At 40.3% G+C, this 20,628-nt stretch overlaps 1 protein-coding gene across 17 annotated transcripts; it reads right to left on the reverse strand.

Moving 5' to 3' along the window:
* Nucleotides 1–1,240: 1,240 nt before the first annotated feature.
* On the reverse strand, nt 1,241–18,976 carry picalmb (phosphatidylinositol binding clathrin assembly protein b). 17 transcript variants are annotated; one of them, XM_020654158.3, is made up of 24 exons: nt 18,131–18,973; nt 12,370–12,512; nt 12,124–12,199; nt 11,906–12,008; nt 11,169–11,262; nt 10,894–11,005; nt 10,680–10,786; nt 10,549–10,590; nt 9,992–10,003; nt 9,359–9,444; nt 8,898–9,021; nt 8,678–8,805; nt 8,016–8,116; nt 7,678–7,830; nt 7,206–7,289; nt 6,359–6,451; nt 6,028–6,138; nt 5,557–5,673; nt 5,414–5,444; nt 5,211–5,310; nt 4,981–5,040; nt 4,090–4,242; nt 3,643–3,748; nt 1,241–2,761 (listed from the first exon to the last, which is right to left on the reverse strand). In XM_020654158.3, exons 1-23 carry the CDS (start codon nt 18,258–18,260, stop codon nt 3,656–3,658), a joined length of 2,253 nt encoding a protein of 750 aa, XP_020509814.1. In that variant the 5' UTR covers nt 18,261–18,973; the 3' UTR covers nt 1,241–2,761; nt 3,643–3,655. The 17 variants fall into 17 exon arrangements, with proteins under 17 accessions (XP_020509814.1, XP_020509806.1, XP_020509836.1 ...); XM_020654150.3 differs by having other exon boundaries at nt 8,678–8,811; XM_020654180.3 differs by having other exon boundaries at nt 4,138–4,242; nt 8,678–8,811; nt 18,131–18,971.
* Nucleotides 18,977–20,628: the final 1,652 nt, after the last annotated feature.

Below are 20,628 nucleotides of genomic sequence, written 5' to 3' on the forward strand. Positions count from 1 at the left end.
CTGACAGCAGTGAGAGGTGGAGGATGAAAAGGAGGAGGAGGGCGGATCAGTCTGCTGTGGATGAAAAGAAGCCTACCTGACATTTTGCTGGAGCAGAGAGAGCACACAGCAAGCGGACAACTTAGTGGATAATGTTTCCTCAATTGATCAATGTTTAAATAATAATGACATTTCAGGCACAAGTCTCTCCTTTTTTTGTTCGAAATATAAGTTGCATTTTGTTTAAATAAACTGAGAAATTCTATTTAGGGTGTAATTGCAGACAGAGTCCAGCAGGTGTCCTCGATCCCCACAATATGAGATCATCCGTGTTTGACAAAAGGGTGTGAACATCTCCCAGAAGCAGGCAACTAGAGCCTGAAGCATCTCACACAGCATTAACATGTTCACAAAACACAATATAAATAACAGCATGAAGAGCTAATGAGTGTCCAGAAGACATCATTTCCCTGTTGTGAGGTGTGTGTGTGTTTCAGGACACCTCCACAGACCACCAGAACCAGAACTATGGTTTCTTGTTGATCAGACCAGAAAGGGAGAAAAATGAAAGCAGACCAGACTGTGTGAGAAGCATGAAAACCTATTCTGGTGACCTCATTATTGATCTCCGTGTGGAATACTTGCCTCCACATTCTTGTAATAAGAGGGGTTTATCTAATTGAAGAATAACCCCAAGTTAAGCTTTCGGCTGATTTTAACTGCTGTGCCCGTGGTTTAAACTCTTAAGAACATTTTATCTTTGACAAATTAAAAGAAAGCAATCTGTGTTTGAGAACCCTGGAAAAAAAAGAAATTCACAAAAAATAGTATTAGGGTTTGATTTGAAGTGTGACCCATTAGTAAGACTACCCAAAGATAGCCTCCAAAAAACCCAGATTCATTATTTTGGATGTTGATCGTTGAATAATATCAAACTTTTTTCTAGCAATATGTAAAACTAAAGGATGATAAAGGGTAAAACAGATGGACAACATATGATTTTTATTGGGGTCCTGCTTTATTACTTGACCTTAAGGTCTTTATCTTGAACTTGGTCACTAACTCAGATGTTAATTCGGCTTACCGTTTGCATACTCTGTATTGCCACAGTGAACCAGGAACCGTGTATCTTTTTACAGTATTTTACAGAATAGAGGTGTCCTAAATTTCAAGTTTACTAATGCATTATATCTACCTCTTATTCTTAAAATGTAGTGGTTGTTGTAATGTACACTTCAACAAGAAATAAATGACCAATATGTTGTGGAAGCTGCTCTTTATTTGTAAAAGAAAGAAAAGACTTCAGTCATTGTCTGCTACACGTTCTAATTACATAAAGAAAATATCTGCGGAGACAAACGCAGAGAATATCCTGAATCAAACTTAGGTAGAGTCAAATTTGATTGAATTGCTTTCATATTTCATACATCTTTCACTTTTCACCTCCTAAAGAACAGTCAGTATTTTATATACACAGAGCACCGATCAACAGTGCTCCTTCACTCGCCCCCCTCCCCCCCACCCCCCCCCCCCGGTCCTCTGGATCTTTTATACAATTAATTTACATCTAATCTGAGACCCTTTTTTCCCCCTCATAGCCACAGCTAACCAGCAAGCAGACACACTATGTTCGCTCGACTCCGCCCCCTTGCCTGCCCCTCAAAACTCCAGCTGAGGAACTGTAGTGTGGAAAGATGTGTGCAACATGAAGACAACTCTTTCACATTCAGAGTAAAGGCAGCCTTGAATACGGTCAGTGAGTCAATGGCATGCCAAGCTTAAAGCAAATGGAGCCCACCACCCAGTGCCACGCTTCAGATTTTCGTGGATGACGTGTTTTTTTTTTTTTTCATTTTTCAACTAGACAGGAAACCGATCCATTGCAAAAACCCTAGGCACAGAATCGACTATATACTGTTAACTGACTCATACTCTAAGCCCTGCACTTTAAGTACAATGGAGATGGTGAAATCTTTCATCTAGTAAAAAATTTTCTTAACACAAAACTTGTAGAATATTTAGTGCTCTATCATTCCGCTTAATAGGTGTAATTTATATAATAGCTATTTTTTAACTCTACCTCTCGATGATAGTCTGAGATCCTTGTTTAATGCTGAAGCACTCCCACAGGTGTTCGATGTACTGTAGATTTTACATTATTATTTTCCCCCAATCTTAAACCAATAATCATAAATAAATACAAACAACACACAAGGAATGTCTACTGTAAACACGGTAAAAAAGACAAAAACTAAACAGGTGTAAACGCCATTAGCATCACTACTTGGTGACAGTTAAATAACTGTGGGGAACGGATGACGGATGATCGGATCAAGAAAGGGGAGGACCGCTCTCCACTTTCCCTCCAATCCCCTGCCCCGCTGAACATCAAGCTGTTTGCATCCAGCCACAGTTTGTCCAAATACTTAACATCAAAGTTTCTCCGCACCCAGAACTACCTTTACAGATCACGCTGTAAAATGGATGAGGAATCCTCTTTAAGGGGGTTAGACAGCAGCATCACTCGACGTCTTGGACAAGTTACAGAATAATGGGTGTGAGCTAGTGCCAAACGTCATTTGGACATGGTTACCATGGTTTCTGACAGTCGTTGCACCATTGTGTTCTTGACATGTCTGTATTTGGGGGAGGGGGGGGGGGAGGGGGGGGGGATAGTGTGTGAATGTTTCTCTGAAGAGTTAGACTGCAACGAGGACAAAGCTTTGCTGCTAAGTGCTTCATCTTCCGAGAGACGCTTTTCTTCAAATTACATGAACTGCATCTGCAAGAGAGGCAACAGACGACATTAGTTAAAAGCTTAACGTATTAAGAGAATAATACAAAAGAGTGAGTGTTCAATAAAACCTCCCTAACAGAGATATTCTATTTTACCCAGATGACTATGTTTAGTTATAGACAGGCTAGCACATCTTCTACATGTCTCAGGCAAGAAGTGCATTCTAGTCCATTGCTAGCTTTAACCTCAGTCAAATATAATAAATGATATATTTTCTTATGATCATCAAGTGCAAATGTTTTACCTTGATTTGGTCTGAACTAAGTCAGAAAAAGTCATTACATTTTCCGCTGGTGACATCATTGTTGACCAACTCATGGAGCTAGCATTAGCTTAATTAGCTTGACAGCAAAAGTTTAAAACATCTGCCAGCACCTGTTTCAACTAAATCAGTCAGTGGTTGAAAATTAGAAGATTACTTCTATCTACTTCTGTGCCCCTAAAGTTTACAAAACCATTTGAATATCAATGAAACTGATGTTGTTATAATTCTAAAATACCGTGCTGTGACTAGAAACTGCAAGACTTTGGGGGGGGGGGAGTTTGGTGAACAGTCAAATCACATTTGCAACTATTACAAGGTGCAAAAAAAACCCAAGACTGACAATACGTGATGATAATGAAAGGACAAAGGGTCACAATGTCTCTGGCTTTGTTAATGATGCAGCTAAATTGTTATATCAAGCAAGAATTCCAAGCACTTCATGGTCATGATACAACAAAATGATTGAGAGAAATAGATGTAACATCTAAGCAGATGAGGACGACATCATGCAAACGTTAAAAAAAAGGAAAAGAAAAGGGTATTATAAGCACTGGGCATGCAGAACATGCAGGTGCACCCTCAGGCAGAGAGCATGCTGTACCTAAAGAGATGCTCTACAAGAAATCCTTGAGAGAGAGGTGTGCAAACGGGTCCTGTCCAGGGGCTCGGAGAGGACTCTGGCTGGAAGGACTAGAGGCTGCGGAGGGCTATTTAGGGAAGAAATACACGAAGTAGGAGGACCAGAGGAGAAGTCAGAGAGTCAGTACTGAGACTGAGGAGGGATGAGATTAGTCTGGAGAAACTGTGATGAATGACAGAAGGGTTAATAAAGAGGAGTTGTTTGGGGAGGAACAGGGATTAAAAACAAGGAAGATGATTCACAGTTTTGACCCTCCAGCTCAAAAGAGTGAAGGGTTCTCGGTTAAAACTGTCATCATCTTCTTGAGAATCCACAATGACAGTAAAGCTAACAAACTGACTAACTGGTCCACGTCACAATGGAAACACCTATTTACTCAACCCGATAACTGTGCAAACAGATACTGACTTCATTGTGCAGCAGCGTGGTGGAGCAGTCAGACTGCGGTGCACCCACCTGAGCGCTCGACACAGAGCCGAAAGGGTTGGGTGGCCTCATCACAGGCTGCGAGTACATCATGGTGGGCGGATTCATCATCCCCATAGAGCCCATTTGTGGAGGCTGCAGCAGGTTGCAGAGAGAAGAAAGTAGTCAGTAATGGTGTATTTCAGCTGTTTTGTTGACTCAATTGAGGATGATTTTCATCAACAGTTTATCTGCTGATTCTTTTTTTTTTATATAGTGGTCTGTAATATATTTAAAAAAGCCAGAATTTGTCACAACCAAAGGGAAAATATTTTAATAAATATTTAATGTATAATAATGGCTAAAAAAAACATTTGAGTTGCTGGAAGATGTAAATTTTTTACATTTTGTTGAAACATTTTTTTTATCTTTCAACAAATTATTTCAGGCTCATCTGTGAATTCTTTTAAATGTGTACATCTCTGATTTTTTTCAAATATCAGTCTTTAAGGATAATCATTTCTGCATCCTGATTGTACACGTTACAATTAATTAATATTAAGATAAATAAGGAATGTATCCCTTTTTTTAAATAATTTGTTCATCAAAAACAATACCACCACTCACCAATTCATGAGCAAAATTACATTTCTCCTATTGAGAAGTCTTCATCCTTCATTTTTTTTGAATTCTAATGAAAGCAAAACAATGTCTCACTTGATCCACTTGAAGTGCATTTAATCAATTCTCAAAAAACAAAGAAATAAAGAAACTTCACAAGTCTGAATGTAATATCTGATTCTTTTTTCAGCTTCAAAAAAGGACTGTACCAAAGCTACACAGACTGTTATAAAATCCACTTGTACTGCACAGTATAATTAACAAAATACTGACCATGCCGTATCCCATCATGCCTGTGGGTGTGGTGGCAGGGAAGGCCATGATTGAAGGAGGCTGAAACAGGACAAAAAAACAGGACAGTGAGATTTTTTTAATCACAAAAACAAAAAGGCACACAGCAGCGTAAAATAGAAACAATCACATTTACGCAGCTGTAAAACAAGATGACAGGTAACCACAGGCAGAAATCATGAGCGCTGCAGTGAAAAGGAAAAGTGTGTCACCATGGATACGGGGTTCCAGGTCGTGGACGGGGCCGCTTTGGGCTGCCAGTTGGTGCCACCAGTCATCCTTTTCTCCCCCGGCTGGCTCCAGTGGATGTCACTGTAGATTAACACAGTTGATGTAAGCGTTAGCTTGTACATGCACTAAAAGCTCAAAGCTGCTTCTGTACAGCAGAGGAACACAGCGCCGGTACATCACTTACTTCTTCATCGTGCCATTCCCAATACCCAGGTCTGGAAAGGAAATGAAAGGGGAACTTGTTAGGTTTCTATCTGTAGTCATTTTGTACACTAACAAAGATGTTGATTTTAATGAGAGCGACTGAAAGCAAAGCATCACACTCACTGCCGACAAGGTTAGCCAGGGAAGAGTCAAGGTCATCTGAAACCAGCTTGTCTGGAAGCTGGCCAGGCTGCAGGTTGGAGCCGGCTAGAGTAGGTTTTAAGATACTCCCAGTTATATCTGACAACACATACGGAGAATCCATTTGTACTAAGAAATACCAGTTTGAGTAGTCTTGTGTTTGATGTCCCTGAAGCTTTATGATGGCAATACTCAAAAGAATCATTGAATAACTTTAAACCACAAAGTGACACTCAGCATTTTTGGGCCACTCTCTGACAGAGGTGGTAAATATAGTGCACGGACGACAAAAGCCTGTTCTCTAACTGAAGACTTGCATGACTGGGTCAAGCTTTGCATTCGTGACATAGGCCTTTGATTAGACATCAGCAAACTACAATTAAGCATGTCTATCTTCACTTGTAGCACAGATTATGCACGTTCAGCGATATATAAATAAATAAAACCCCTCACCATCAGAATTGAGGCTGTTGCTGCCTGTGGCTTTGGCTCCAAAAACAGACTCAAAGTCCACCTGGAGTCCCCCTGCAGACTGCTGAGGAGGGCCCTGTGGCGTTGAGTATCCTTCATGAGAGATAAGAAAGAAGACGGAAGAATTTAATGCACCCTGAAAACATGTCTACACCTTGGACTTTGAGCCCTTCACTAGCCCGTGGAAGTACAGGATTTATTAACTACCACTGGTTATTTGCACAGAGAGCTGAACACCTCTGATTCCTTTACAGAATACAAGTCAGAGCATCAATCTGCAGGCATCATGCTAGAGAGAGCCTCAGTACTCTACCTCTGAATAGACCTGCTACAGTAGAGGGCTCAGTGGGGTAAGGAGCCTGGTGTGGGAGGTGCTGGGCAATGGACACTGGACCACAGAAGGAGTCTGACACGCCAAACGAAGCAGGAAGAGGAAGACCAAGAAGAGAGAGAGAAAGGAAGAAAGAAAGCAAAAGGAGAAAGGCATTTCAAGGCCAGGCCAGAGAGACAGGTTGGAAAAGACAGCAATGCAGTCAGGAAGAAGACAGCTAACTGATCTAACAATTCTGTAGCTGTAAAACATTCTGCTAGATTTAAGTTCAATTTAGGGGCAATAAAGGGTAGAATCTGTTTAGAACAGAATTGTAGCAACCAAAGGGGAGGAGCTTGAGGAATAGTTGGGATATCTTGGGAAATAAACTTATAGATTTCTTGCCTGTAGTTAGATTACAACATTGATTCCACTCTAATGTCTGCTCGCTAAACGTGTCGCCAAAGCCGATAGCTTAGCTTTAAAGAAAACTGGGGAGAAGGGAAAACAGCTAGCCTGGCTCTGTCCAAGGGAAACATTTGATTTGATTCTTAAGTTTAAAAGTGTATGTGTAATGTACATAGTTTATTTTTTGGTTTCAAGTTTCATCTCATTTTAATTGTATTGCATTTGGCCTTTAAGGTACATTCATTCTAATATTATCAAACTTTTTTTTATCTAACTCTAGGCAAGAAACAAAAAATCTCAATATGTCTTGAACTTGTCCTTTAGTATTAGCTCATGTCCACATTTCTAGCATTCTTAATTAGAGCCCTGGGGGCATTGCAAAGGGTCCTATGTTTGCCAGGGTTCAGGAAACATAGGCTGGGATGGTGAGCCATCGTAGTACCTGAGATGGAGTGTTCTATCCGCACTGTGCGTTTGTAATTGGTTGATACTGATGAGTTTGTGTCAGTAAAGGGATTGTAACGATCTGGAGAATCAAACATAGTGTTGGTAAAAGAAAACAGGTTTCAACTTAAAAGCTCTATGGCACTTTTGTATTACAATGCAACAGCAAACTGTTCATTAAAAAGAGAGGATGGAGGGTAACTGTGAAGCAAAATGGTATGGGCTCTACAGTGGGACATGGAGGCTCCTGGTTGATACAGAAGCAGTGTTATCATTAAAAAAAATAACATCGTTTGAGCTTGTACAGTAATGAGGTGCATTATGCAGACAGACAAAGGAAAAAGATAAGAAACATAATCAACATTAAAACTACAGCAGCACAGTAACATGCAAGTCAGTCATGCTTTGAAGTGACTACAGAGAAATTAACAAGAGTGACAAGACTTCTGAGAAACAAAATGAGCCGTTACCACCAAACATTTCATGACCAGATGTCCTAGAGGGAAAGCTAACACCGTCTGAAGACACGACAGGTAAGTGAGTGGCATCGACAACGAGTTTTGAGAGGAAAGGGTTAAGGTTTGGCATGGAATCGTCTCCAGCTTCAGCAGAGGTGAAAGGATCTATGCAGGCAGAGAGAGAAAGAAAGAGAGACAGACAGACAGACAGAGAAAAGGGGAAAAAGACAGAACAGAGTGGAGAGGAAGAGGTGGGCATCAGAGTCAGACAACAACTAAAGAAGGAGAGCATGCAGAACAGGTCTCCAGAGTCCTCAAACTCAGGTGTTGGTTGGAGGCAGCTCTTTTACCTGCCCATGCTGTTGCCACTGGAAGCCCTGTCGAGCCTGACTGCATGGAGGGCTGGAAAGTCGACTGCAGGTCAAAGAGGTCGCTCTCAATCTTCACTGCCCTGCAGACAGGAAGTAAACAAGAGCAGAAGATGATTTTTTTTGTGCACATTATTAAAAAAATGTGGTGTACTAGCCTGGGGGAAAAAAACCTCAAAATCAAATGCTTTCTGTCCTGACTCTGGTCTCTTCTGAGAAGTAATTGTATGAGATTAACTCCATTTGAATAAACAATACTTAGTCGTATTTGCAGACCAAAACATTGTTAAAATAAAAATTGTTGTGCCATATTTTAAGTCACTGGGCTTTGTGCATTACAGTTTGCCACTGGATTTATCTCTTCATAAAAAGTCACGGATTAAGAGACAAGTAATTGTGATGGGAGCTTATGTCGACCACAAACAGAGCTACAAGGGAGTGACTATTTGATTTCTGCCATAAGCAGGGCTCTAGATAAATGTATGTGGCTATTCAACTGAGGAATGGGTAAAAACTTAACTAACTTTTCCCCCACAAATTAGCCATAAAAAATGAAAAGAGGAATAACTGTGATAACGTATTGTTTTCAACTGGAAGATTGATAATAAATATCCAGGCTATATGCTGTGAGATCTAAGCAGTACCCGTTAGAGCAGCTGGGTGTGGAGAAGAGGTCGATGGCTGGTGCTGTGCTGATGGTGCCCCCGGTGGTGGAGATTGGTGATGTGTCGGTGGTGGCGAAGGAGGGCCTCTTAGAGAGTTCCTTGAGCCTCTGTTCCTGAGTGAGAGCGAACGAGTCATTAATACAATTTGATGTCGATTTAATGTAGGTCAAAGGTAACGTTTTCTCGAAACAAAAGCAACCTTCAGCGCTTTGAGTCGAGCCTGCTCCTCTTCCAGAGCTGCCTGCTTCTCCCGCTCGTCTACTTTAGTGAAGGACATCCCCGTGCTGGCCAGCGATGACACGGCATTTGACAGAGTGCTGGCCCTGCAGGAAAAAAACCCCACAAATTTCCTGTTGTTGTATTTCCTTTTTATTCGCTTTATTCTGCATTTTGTAACATCTTCATTTCTCATGTGAACTAGTCGAGATTTTTTTATGCATTTGTATTTTACTGCCTGTCAGTCATCTGTAAAACACTTTAAATTACACAAACACATTCAACAATGCGCCGCACAAATCTCGTCCATCAACTGATTAGATGCAGCGCAGATAAATCTCTTACAAATTAAAAAAAAAAAACAGAGCGTTAAATTGTTCAGTCCCTGAGATTCAAAGAATAGATGAGATTCTTTCAGCGATAGTGACGGGAGGATTAGCATACCTGCTGGCTGCGGTGGAGTCTTTGACCTTCTTGCCCTCTAAAGAGGCCAAGTGCTGCTCCAGAGCTTCCAGAAGGCTGCTGGGAGCCTGTGGTGACAGAAAAACACAATCAGCACGTTCCTGACACACAGAAAATGTGGTCAGTATGGACATCAAGACCAGTAAAGACAGTGGTGGGCAACCAAGATTGAGCTTAAATCACTACACAAATGAAATACACCAAACCAATTGTGTTAAATAGGAGGTTAGATTTTGCCTCACATAGCTTTTTGGCTATCAGTAACCCACCACTGATCGATGACTGCATTCCAGCCAAAAGCTACTTTGGATGAGAGTAACATCTGTGTGGGATGACGTACTGCACCACAGCACTTTCAACAACCTGTGCGTTGTTGAACCGTCCGTGTCTAAGCACAACAGGGTAGCCATGTCACAGTCGATGAGCTACACTGGATTTTACACCTCAAAAAAAAAAAAAGTGACCAAAAGTGAACAGGATTTACCACAGCGAGTGTTTTTTCCTTCAACTGTTTTTCACCACGATGTAGGAGACAGAGTCAGAGCAGAGGCATGCAAAAAGACAACACTGAAGCAAGTCACGGACATAGAAGAAGAGTGAAATGATAGTACTTACACAAACTGTGAACTGAAGTGGAAAGATAAGGGGAAAATACAGAATATAAAGGTGGTGACAGTCAGAGGGGAATGCATTTTAGCTGCAGCTCTCCGGAGGTGAAATATTTATGGGGAAATGGTCCCCACAGTCGGGCGCAAGAGTATGCGCTCGTTATTTTTTCATCATGAAATGTCTAACTGTCACTGAGCAATTCTGCTAAGAGGGTTGCAAATACCATGATTACTTTCAAACACCTTTATTTACTGTAGAAAGAAGGAGAAGAAAAGGGAGAAGGTAAAGAGCGGCAGAAGAAGAAGAAGAAGAAGAAAAAGGACCAGAAAGAGAAGAAGAGCACCTCCTCTAGCAGACATGCGCTAGGAGAAGGAAACCATGCAAGGTGTTTTATCTAAAAGGGATCATCTTCAGTGTTTAAGACTGGAATCGGACAAGGACAACGCAAATGCAAAAAGAGAAGTTTAAAGCTGGAAATTTAAAAGAGGAAGCCAGAAAAACCTTCTAATAGGAGAGGGAAACCTGTTTGATCAATTACTGTTTTCAAAACGTTCTGTGCTTACCTGAGAAAGGTCTGGAATGTCTCCTCGATCGATGCCCACTTGCTGTTAGGCAAGAGAGAGAAAACTAAAATTACAATCCTGTTGCTGCAGAATTGAAAGAAAATTAGAGAATATTTTTTGCTTTGACGTACTTCTGCTACTTTGAGGAACTCCGATATCCGAGTCATTCGGGTGAGAAACTTCTTATAAATGTCCAAACCTTCTTTACACTGAGTCTTCTTCATGTCAAAGTATTTCTCTGTTTGGTGATAAACATGAAAGTGGAATAAGGAAAAAAAACACCGACCAAATTAACGGAGGACAAATCAAATGTTAGAAAGTGAACGTTGTTTGTGAAGGTCGTACCGAGCAGGTTAATAATGCCTTCATTATAAGCAGCAAACAGCCTGATGGAGTCTTTGAAGAGGAGCATGAAGGCTGCATTGATGACTCCATTAGTCAGCTCGTTGGCATTGACCTGAGGGAAAGCAATCACATTTGTCTTACAGCGACGTCCAAAAGCAAACGTCTGTATGTATGAGAACACAGATAATGCATCTGACAGCCACGGTGCAATCTGTTTACTCCAGACGAGCAGCTTGGTACGACTCGAGCTGCAGGAGGCTTCACCGCAAACTCACATTGAAATCGAGGAGGGCATCCATCTGGTTCTGAATGATGGGGATGGTCTTCAGCAGCTTCTCTGTATTCATGGTCCTCATTACGCCGTCCACGCTGTGTGGACACACGGAGGGAGGGAAGATGGAGAGAGGGAGGATGGAGAGGAGGCAGAGGGAGGGAAGGATAGATGAGTACAGCAGTGCAGCTACTAAAACATGAAAACAGACTCCTGACTTCTTTTGACTGTCGGGCTAAGACCATCTATTCATCCTGTCAGAATAAAATAAAAATATCTTCAAATCCAAACTCCAAATAAACAAAATACATTCTGTTAGATATTATAAATTGAACAGATATTAGAAATATTTAACTAAAAACAGTTTTTTGGGGTTTTTTTATTTAAAAAATAATGATTTTCTGTCAATTGACTCAATAAAGTTACAGATCCAGTTCATGGAGTGCTTTTTATTTGCATATTAATCTTGAAAATAACTCAAATTGAAATTAAAGTTTTTTATTGTTTTACAGTATTTTACACATATTCACACATTTTGCAATGTGGCTTCCAAAAAATTGTGATAAATACCATTAACCAATTACGGACAGCTTGTAGTAAAAAGAAAATGCTGATGATTTTAACAGTACTCGATATTAATCAATAATGGACACACCGGTTTGTTTTTCTCAATTAAAAAAAGTGATAAGGATGTCGACTTTCTTTGATATTGATACAGAAAAAACAGTTTCAAGCTCTTACCCTCGTTTAACTTTTGTGAAGTCAAAAGCCACCTGTCTGTATGAAACAGCTTTCTCATTCAGGTATCGACTGTATCTCCTGATAAACGTGGACATGTCGTAGCCTAGAGGGAAAAACAGACAACAGAAAACTTACTTCAACTCGTATTTTTTTTTAAATCTTAATGTACTGTTACATTTTAAATGTAGCTGGTATCAAAACAGAAGGACAAATGTTACCTTGTAGCCCACTTTTGTCCAAAAAATTACTGAGGTTGAAAAGTGTATTCCTTGAAGCCAAGTACTGAACAAAACGCTGCAGGAGAGGAGGACACAATAACGTCATTAATAACACATTAATGCTGAAATAACCTGCTGTAAATTATCAGGGAACATATCAAGTTTACAGCGTTATTGAAGGATATTAAACATTGTGTGTGCGTGTGTGTGTGTGTGTGTGTGTGTGTGTCCTCTGAGTTGTCTCACCTCGTTGCCGTAGACCATGAGGTGGTGTGTCGTGATGAGAGACTTAAACACAACCACCCAGCTGGTGTTGGTCGTCCGCTCAAACAGCGAGTCGGCCAGTTGGGGAATGTTGACGTTCATCTCGTTGGTACAGTGGATTAAATCTAAATCGAAAAGAGGAGAAGTTCATGAGGTTAATAGGGTTCAGCTGATTATGATAAAGAAGTGTGTTTGTGATGAGAAACAAACGGATAGAATCACAATGAATATTTGTTAAATAAATGTTGTGCTGAATGAAATTCTCCTAGGTGGTGAAAAGAAACCTTAAAAAAATCAAACGAGTTCAACAGCTCCTTTGAAATAGTAATTACAAACAAAAAGTGTCAACATGTTTTAAAATGTAATGGCGGCAAAAAAGCCACACTGGTTCAGCAACTTGGTTGACAATTGATTCATCATTTAAAGAGTAACTGAACCCCTAGAACACTTTTTTACAGCTTTCAACCTATGTGTAAGGGTAAGAAGTAGTGTTGTTGATCAATACAGGTCCAAATCTCGACATTTGAATATCAAGTATTTCAATTCCTCATATTGTGTTAGAAATATGCACAGAAACCGCCCTCTACAGGTTGTAACCCAGCTACTGCACTATAAATTGATTTTTTTCATTGGCTGATCTGGTGTTTGGTGACATATGTTGTGTCAGCATTCGCATACAAACACTTTAAAAACTTGATTATAACATAAATCTAATTCTTATCTTTGAGTTGTTTTTTTGGATTGATGGGTTTGACAAACAGGAACTGTAAGCAATCTTTCTAAGTACCCAAACGTCTGTATAAAATAATAAGCTGACAATACTGTCTTAACGCTGCCATGTTGTTCAAACTGAATGTTTCAATATCATTTAAACTTAAATATGAAACACATTTCTAACTTTTTCCCGAAGACAGTTTTTTTTAATCAGGGAACGCACGTCGTCTCATAGATGACCTCGTTTATTGTCTCTCAGATGTCCAGCAGGCTTCGTGTTGAGCTGCTGATCACACACCTGCTGCCTTCTATGAAAAAGTAACCACAGACGCTTAAAATAATTTGTAGAAGTCAGAGCCAAAAATAGTCAGAGACGTGACTCATGCCCCTGTCCTCCATTGCTGGTCACCACATATGCAGTTGGTTTGAGTTGAGAACCTGAGAGCAGAAGCACTGAGTCCCAAAAGTTAGAACACAGACCAGTTCTCGTTTGTTATGTAGAGACAAAACTAAAAAGGTAGAATGAAACAGGATTTTCTTTTTATACGAATATCTACGTGACATAAATGCCCAAATCTTTGTAAAATAAATATTAACCGGATTTTTTCCCTAAAATATGATGTTCAGATTATTGGGAAACTTCATTTTCAAGCAGTTTTAAAAAAATATATTTTGATAGCTGATTAAGTAATGAATCAAGCAAAATGCCACACACTGGTGATTAATCCTTCCCAGTAAACTGTTGCATCCTCCCACATCTTCACGTTTTGTTAGAGAAGGAGACAAAGTGGCTAATGCTGTAAACATGTCAGAAAATGTATGTCATTAACTTTTAACTCACTATTATTCATCTATATTTGCAAAACGACTGAGGCAGACATGATATCATTACCCTAAACGACAGCTACAGCTCTTGCAGCCATGTTTTACTCCTTTCTGACAAATCATGCTCTTAATGAGGAAGCGGCAATGTTAGCAAACGTAGTACTATTGTCAGGCTTCTGCTGAATAGCTAAGTGGTATTCATTTTCATCTAAGCAAAAAGATCTCTAAAACACTGAGAGTTAAATGGGAAAACAGTGTCTTAAACTAGACGGTTTGTGTGAGTAACATTAACATAATAAACCCTAATTCATCAGTTTGCAATCAGAGATCTCTGCAGCTGAAGTGTAAACAGTTCTTTGTTCGATTTAATTGCTAATGGCAACGAAACATCCTTTTAAAAAAAACGACATTGAAGTGTGGGGCATCAAGATGTCCCACTTCCTCTGCTCACATGCTCCTCCAATGTGTGCTTCAGTGATATTAGTGAAAGAGACCTGCCATTCACAACAGTGATCAGACTGACAGGGAACTGGGCCTCCCTATCTGTCCTATATTTGACTTTTCTAAAGGCAGAGGGGGGGGGGGAGACTAGAAGTAGGACAGGATAACCTTCCAGAGAAGCAGAAGCAGCAGCAGTTAGCATGGGTGGATGAACTGCCCAGAGAGGAAGGAGATGACGACGAGAAGAGGAGACGAGCAGGGAGGAGGAGGAGGAGGAGGAGGAGGAGGAGGAGGAGGAGGAGGAGGAGGAGGAGGAATATGGTGGAGGAGGAAACACTGACAGCACTGTCATGTTTCAGTCAGTCCACTAAACCTTCAGTGTTTGAAATTAATGATTTCTGATGTGATTAATTTATGGGACACAAATGTATTCATGTAGCAGTCATGGCGGTACACAATGCTGCTAAACAGCGTTTCATTTATCGGCAAGAGGAGAAGAATCCCCAATGTGTTGAAGTATGTGGTGGGAATCTTAAATTAATCAATTAAATCAACTTTTATTTGTAAGACATGTGGTAGAAATGTGTTGGCAAACTTATTGTTTCTTTAATAGTTTACAGCAATGTGTCAATTATGTTTTATCCTCTTCTTGAATGAGAGACAAAACTCTAAACAAATACAACAAATCTTCATTTGAACGACTCAATTCATTTTTAAGAGATTGTTTTGAGAAAATAATGTTCGCTTTATATCAAAAGGGTCATAGAAGGGTTCTACTTGAAGTGTTAATAATAGTATGTGTCCTTTTAATACTGACTGATCGCTCTGTTCACTGTAGAAACGTGAGTGAAAACTCAAACATGTCTGTGGCCATAATTCAGTCGTTATGATAAATGTTCAACGATCAGAAAAGTTGGCAGCTCTGTTTCACAATTGTTTGAACTTCAAGGAGTTTTTGACACTTTTCCTTCAACAGGTGGCGATGATAAAACGAGACGTGCAAAAATGAACCGGCAAAAGCAGAGAAGAAGAAGAATGTTAGCCTGTCCACAATGACGTAAATACATCTCGGTTTAAAACTTGTTCTTTCTATAAAATCTTTTTTTTTTTTATGAGGACAAAGGACAAAAGAGCTTTAGGATGCAAACAACTTTAGTTTGTACGAGGATGCTGCATGTCATGTTTTAATCAAGACTTTGCTTATTTTAGAGAATGTTCTTTGTACTGCTTGTTGTTGTTGTGTTAGTACGTCATTTCATGAATTCATTCTATTTGGTAATTTAGTGGCTGTATTATTTAAATCTGTCTACCATTTAGGGTCATTCTTCTTTTAGGTCTGTGTAGCTGTAAAACCCATGTGTAAGACATCTCATAGCAGCAGATCTATATTTGGAGAGGAGCAAAGTGTATGTTGTGCGCTGAAAAGGATATATGATTTACTGAGACTGAGGACATGGATACGTCTGACATTTACAACTGAAGGTACAGTAATGTCTTCTTTCTAGCCTATTAGAAGTGTACCCAAATGGAAAGGACTTTGTCGACTGTACCTGCTAACAGAATATAAGAAAGACTGTTAAATGAAAAGTTAGTCAGCCGTGTGTGTGTTCTGTTGCCGTGTTGTCTGACCTCGGCCGATTAAAAGCTAAGATAATCCACAGTCTGTTTCACGATTTATCATTGAACATTTACACCACAAACACACCCACCTAACAATGTGTATACACACAAGTAGTATACATCTCAACCTAAGGTAACTTTTTAGGTTTTTGGTACCGTGCTCAGTTGTCATGTGTGCATGGGAATAAGAGAAATGGGTTATATTGATTATATATCGTTCAAGAGCATTTACTCATCTACAATGGTTGAATTAAGTTAGGGAAAGTCGATGTTCATCAGAAGGATAAATGCCTGCCTCAGCTCCACCTGTTACTAGGTTGACAGAACGTAAGGTTAAAGTACAGTTTATATATGATAACATTGAAACGGCTCATGTCACTTGGGTTCGAACACAAACACGTCCAGTGCAGAAAGAGTGAAATAAAAAATGTACACTCTGACAGAGCATGAATATCAAGGCAGGATATTGATTTCTGTAATTTTCAAAAAGGTTATTTTAAAACGCCTTGTGTTGAGCTTAAATTTAAAAGTTTACTTTTCTGTCTGTTCAAGAAGACTGATGCAGAACAAGTGTTTATTTCTCAGATTAAGCCATTCAAAATATTGTGTTCATGATGCACACAATATCACCTGAGCCCTGCTGAGCATTTCTTTTCCCGTAGCTTCAACAGTAGTTTCTTCAATTTTTTTTTCCAGGAGTTGACGAGACCAACTTTCAGCTGACATTTAGGAATCCATTAACCCCAATAAACGTTCTTCCTGCTGTGTTTGGCTCATCCCGGCAGTCATCATCTTTTATGCTGCGACATGAACCAAGGGGACAACGTGCAATTACCTACAATAATTATACACACCGTCTGTGAAGTGCTTATGGAGGCATGCCGTCAGTGGCTGGGTTGAGCCAGCAAGAGTGCTGCTCTGCCAACTTTCACTCATCTCACCTCAAGGGAGCAACACGAGCAGCACAACAGGTGGGGAACCTGCAACTTTTACAATCGGCCCAAAAAATGACCTACAAGTAACTTAAAAAAAAAAAAAAAAACAGTTAAGAAATAAGAATGTTTAAGTTGAATTACTCTTCACAGGCTTTTATACGACCTGTACGCTTATGTTACAGAATACACATCTCCCTGGGCTGTTGCTGAACTCCTCTAATGATGCCGGCCCTTCGTAAAAACACTTTCATTCCTGCCATTATGCATTTGTTAGTGCAGATCAATATGCAGAATATATCCTCCAGGTACAGGAAGACATGACTCCTCTGACTGTGAGAGCATCAGGCTAATGATCACACCCGGATTTAAGCTGGTGTGCTGACATCAGGTTGCATACGAGGAGTTTGTCTGACGTCCTCAAGAAGGAAGTAAGGAAGCATTAAGGAGGGGAACTTCCTCCTTTGTTTCACCGCACGAACTTCAACCCCAGACTGATAGTCTTGTCCTTACAGTGGACACGACCCCAACGTTGAACAGCCAGGTGTCACATTACTTCAGTATGATAGCCTGGGCTGACACAGACACCTGTCCTGCTGCTGCAGGTTCACTAAAATGGGAGATGTTTAGCAGAAGTGTGGGGGGGGGGGGAGGAAATGTAATTAAACTGCAAGGACTTCCTGTAAATGTTAGCCATAACTCAGGGCCTTTTGGGTTGGAGGGGCACACCTGCTTGCACTGATTATTTCAAACATGTTGTGTGAAACCAATCAAGATAAAAATAAAAATAAAATAAATTTGACAAAGTGTAAGTTAAAGAAGAATTAGTAAATGTGAGAAGAAGAGAAAGAGAGAGAGAGAGAGAGAGACAAGGGGCGCAATTAGCAAATCCAGACAGCTAGAAAAGCTAGTTTGGAAGACAGAAATACGACAAGAAATGTGTTTATAACAGTGAATAGTGCCTGCTACTGCTGAAGAACTCTCTTATTATACTCAGGACCATGTCAACAAGGCCTGTCCTCCATGGTAAAACATTATAATCTCCTCTTGACATACACCAGCAGTAGCATTTAGCCTTATCTTGAGGCTTTGAGGCCTGGTAGCTTCCTCTATCGTCATTCAAAGCGGCGTTTGGAGCCTGCGGTGATTTAACTTGAAACACTGCTGGTGGTTGGGGGGGGGCGGGGGGGGTGTAGAAAAAGGATACTCACAGTCCAAATGTTTCTTTTTCGGGCCCATGACTTCGTGCGTGGTGGCCTTGCACACTGTTTTGGACACGGCGGATCCCGTTACACTGTGCTGGGCTGCGGTGATCCGGTCTGTAATGCTCTGGCCCGACATCTTCGCTCACTCTCTCGATGTAGCTCACAAATAGAGGTGTTTCAAAAAAATAAAATAATGTAGAGATTAGTTTGTCTTCAGCTGTGTAAAAAAAAAAAAAAAAAAAAGATAAAATGATGAAACCTCCACCTCCTCTGCAACCTTTTTGCCGGCTTGGACTCCCCCCTTTTTCTTTTTCCACCCCCCCGGCTTGGAGGATACAAAATCAAAACCAGGCTATGGCAGACACGGACCAGGGGAGGGCGGAATAAAGAGAAGCGGAAATCTGACAACAACAGTCAAAAAAAAAAAAAATTGCCAGACTGTTTCTTCTTCTGCTGCTGTTGCTGCGCCGCTCGGCTCCCAGCTTTGTTATTTCAGATCTCAGGGATTGTAGGGTCCGCTCGCTGACTCATCCGACCCGGGTCTCTGTCTCGCTCTCATCCCGATGAGGAACACCGGATCCCTGCCTGCTTGCTTGCCTGCTTGCCTGCCTGCCTGCCTGCCTGCCTGCCTCCTCCGCCGCCGCCGCCGCTCCTCCTCTTCCTCCTCCTGCCGCTGCCGCCGCCGCCGCCGCTGCTCCGCGTTAAAGCGCTGTTGAAAGGAAAAAGACCACTGAGGAGGGGAAATGGCGGGCCTATTCTGCTCTGTTCGCCCGGCAGACTCTGAATCAGCTCTTACGACGCTCCGAGTCCACAAGGCCCGCTGTGGTGCAGGTGTACACCCACTGACTGCAGTCCAGCTGAGGGGGGGTGGGTGGGGTGGGGTGGGGGGGGGACAATGCACAAATGCTCAGTCAGAGGGAGACAGAGGCCTGGATGCGAGGATGAAGCCTGCATTGATTGAGGAGTGGACACAGTGAAGTGAAGCAGGATGCAACAGGGCTGCCTAGAAGAAGTCATGGCACATTGTAGCCTACTCGTTATTTTTTTTATTTTTTTTACAATCATTCTAACATTAATGGTGACCTTATTTTATATCATAATAAATTGGCTAGTGTGTTTTTTTTTAAGTCCACATGCAGTGAAGCCTAAAAGAGACATAGGCTATTTCCCCCATCCAAATGTCATTTTTTATGATTTTCCCCCCCAAGACAAACTGCTGCTACTCATTCACAACATCTTTATTACGTAGCCTACATTACACACTTCCTCACAACTATGGATTATGTTGCATATAATCATTATCCTCCAACACTGAATGTTTGCACATTCCTCTGTCAATATTCTGCACATTCCTGCACAGCCTTATCATTCTAAAATCAGATGTCTTAAACATACTTTTAAAGTTTTTTTTTTTTTACATTTTCTTATACCAAAGAAAAATTACTTATATTTCAATAACTAGGCTATTTGAGGGAAAAAAAAACCTGTTACTGATTCTGACTTAAGACCTGAAAGAAACGAGACATGTTCAGGGCCTTTTAGAGGATGTTCAAACATCTTTATGGGAGAACACAAGACTAGGCTATAGTAACTCTCACCACATGCCATCCCTCTGATGACCAGTTAAATCACTCATCTAGCACTAAAAAGCATTGTAAAATATTTGCTGTGCCTTTAAATTATGAATGGCATATTTTAGGATGAAAAACACAATTAGTAGCACAGATATTACTACTCTGATAATAACTGAGGTGACGTAGGCCTATATAAAGTAACTTGTTCGATCAGTCATTAAATGTAGCCTATATTTCTGCACTTTTAGTCATTTTTATTTACAATGATCAGGAATTGAAAAGAATAGACCTTGTTTGTTGTTAATTGCCGAGCAGTTTGGTTTAGATTTTGTTTCCTGTTTTTTTGTGTGGCTGTACTATGTGTTTGTTTCTATCTTCCTGTTTATTGTTCTTGTTCTTGGAAATGTATTTGAAAACTGTTATCTGTTCTTAACTTCCTCTTTAGTTTAGTTTAGTTTATTTGCACATTTTTTGAAGGAAGAATCAAACAGAAAAAAGAAAAATAATAAATAAAACACATGTGCAGGTGAGGTAGAAACCCATGAGGGCTTATCTCAAAACCTCACTTTAAGAGATTAAACAAAGTTAAAATAAACTACAGTAAAAAATAACAAAGTAAGAAGATTTACTATCGCAAATACAATTTACCCAATTGAAAATGACATACAAACATTGAAAACATAAAAATAGAGCAAAGCAGGACATACAGTATGTAGACAATATAACAAAATCAGGACAATTCACTATTTACTACAAATCTTTCTGACGTCAACACATTTCTGAGTCTCAATTTGTATCTAGAAAAAGACAAAGAATCATTAAGTAAATAAATATGCGTGTTCCATAATTTGACTCCACGGTATCTTATTGAGTACTGTCCTCGAGATGTACGACACATTGGTAGGTATAGGTTATTGGTTTGTCTAGTAG

The sequence above is a fragment of the Labrus bergylta genome, chromosome 11 (assembly GCF_963930695.1).
Source record: "Labrus bergylta chromosome 11, fLabBer1.1, whole genome shotgun sequence".
NCBI classification, from domain to species: domain Eukaryota; kingdom Metazoa; phylum Chordata; class Actinopteri; order Labriformes; family Labridae; genus Labrus; species Labrus bergylta.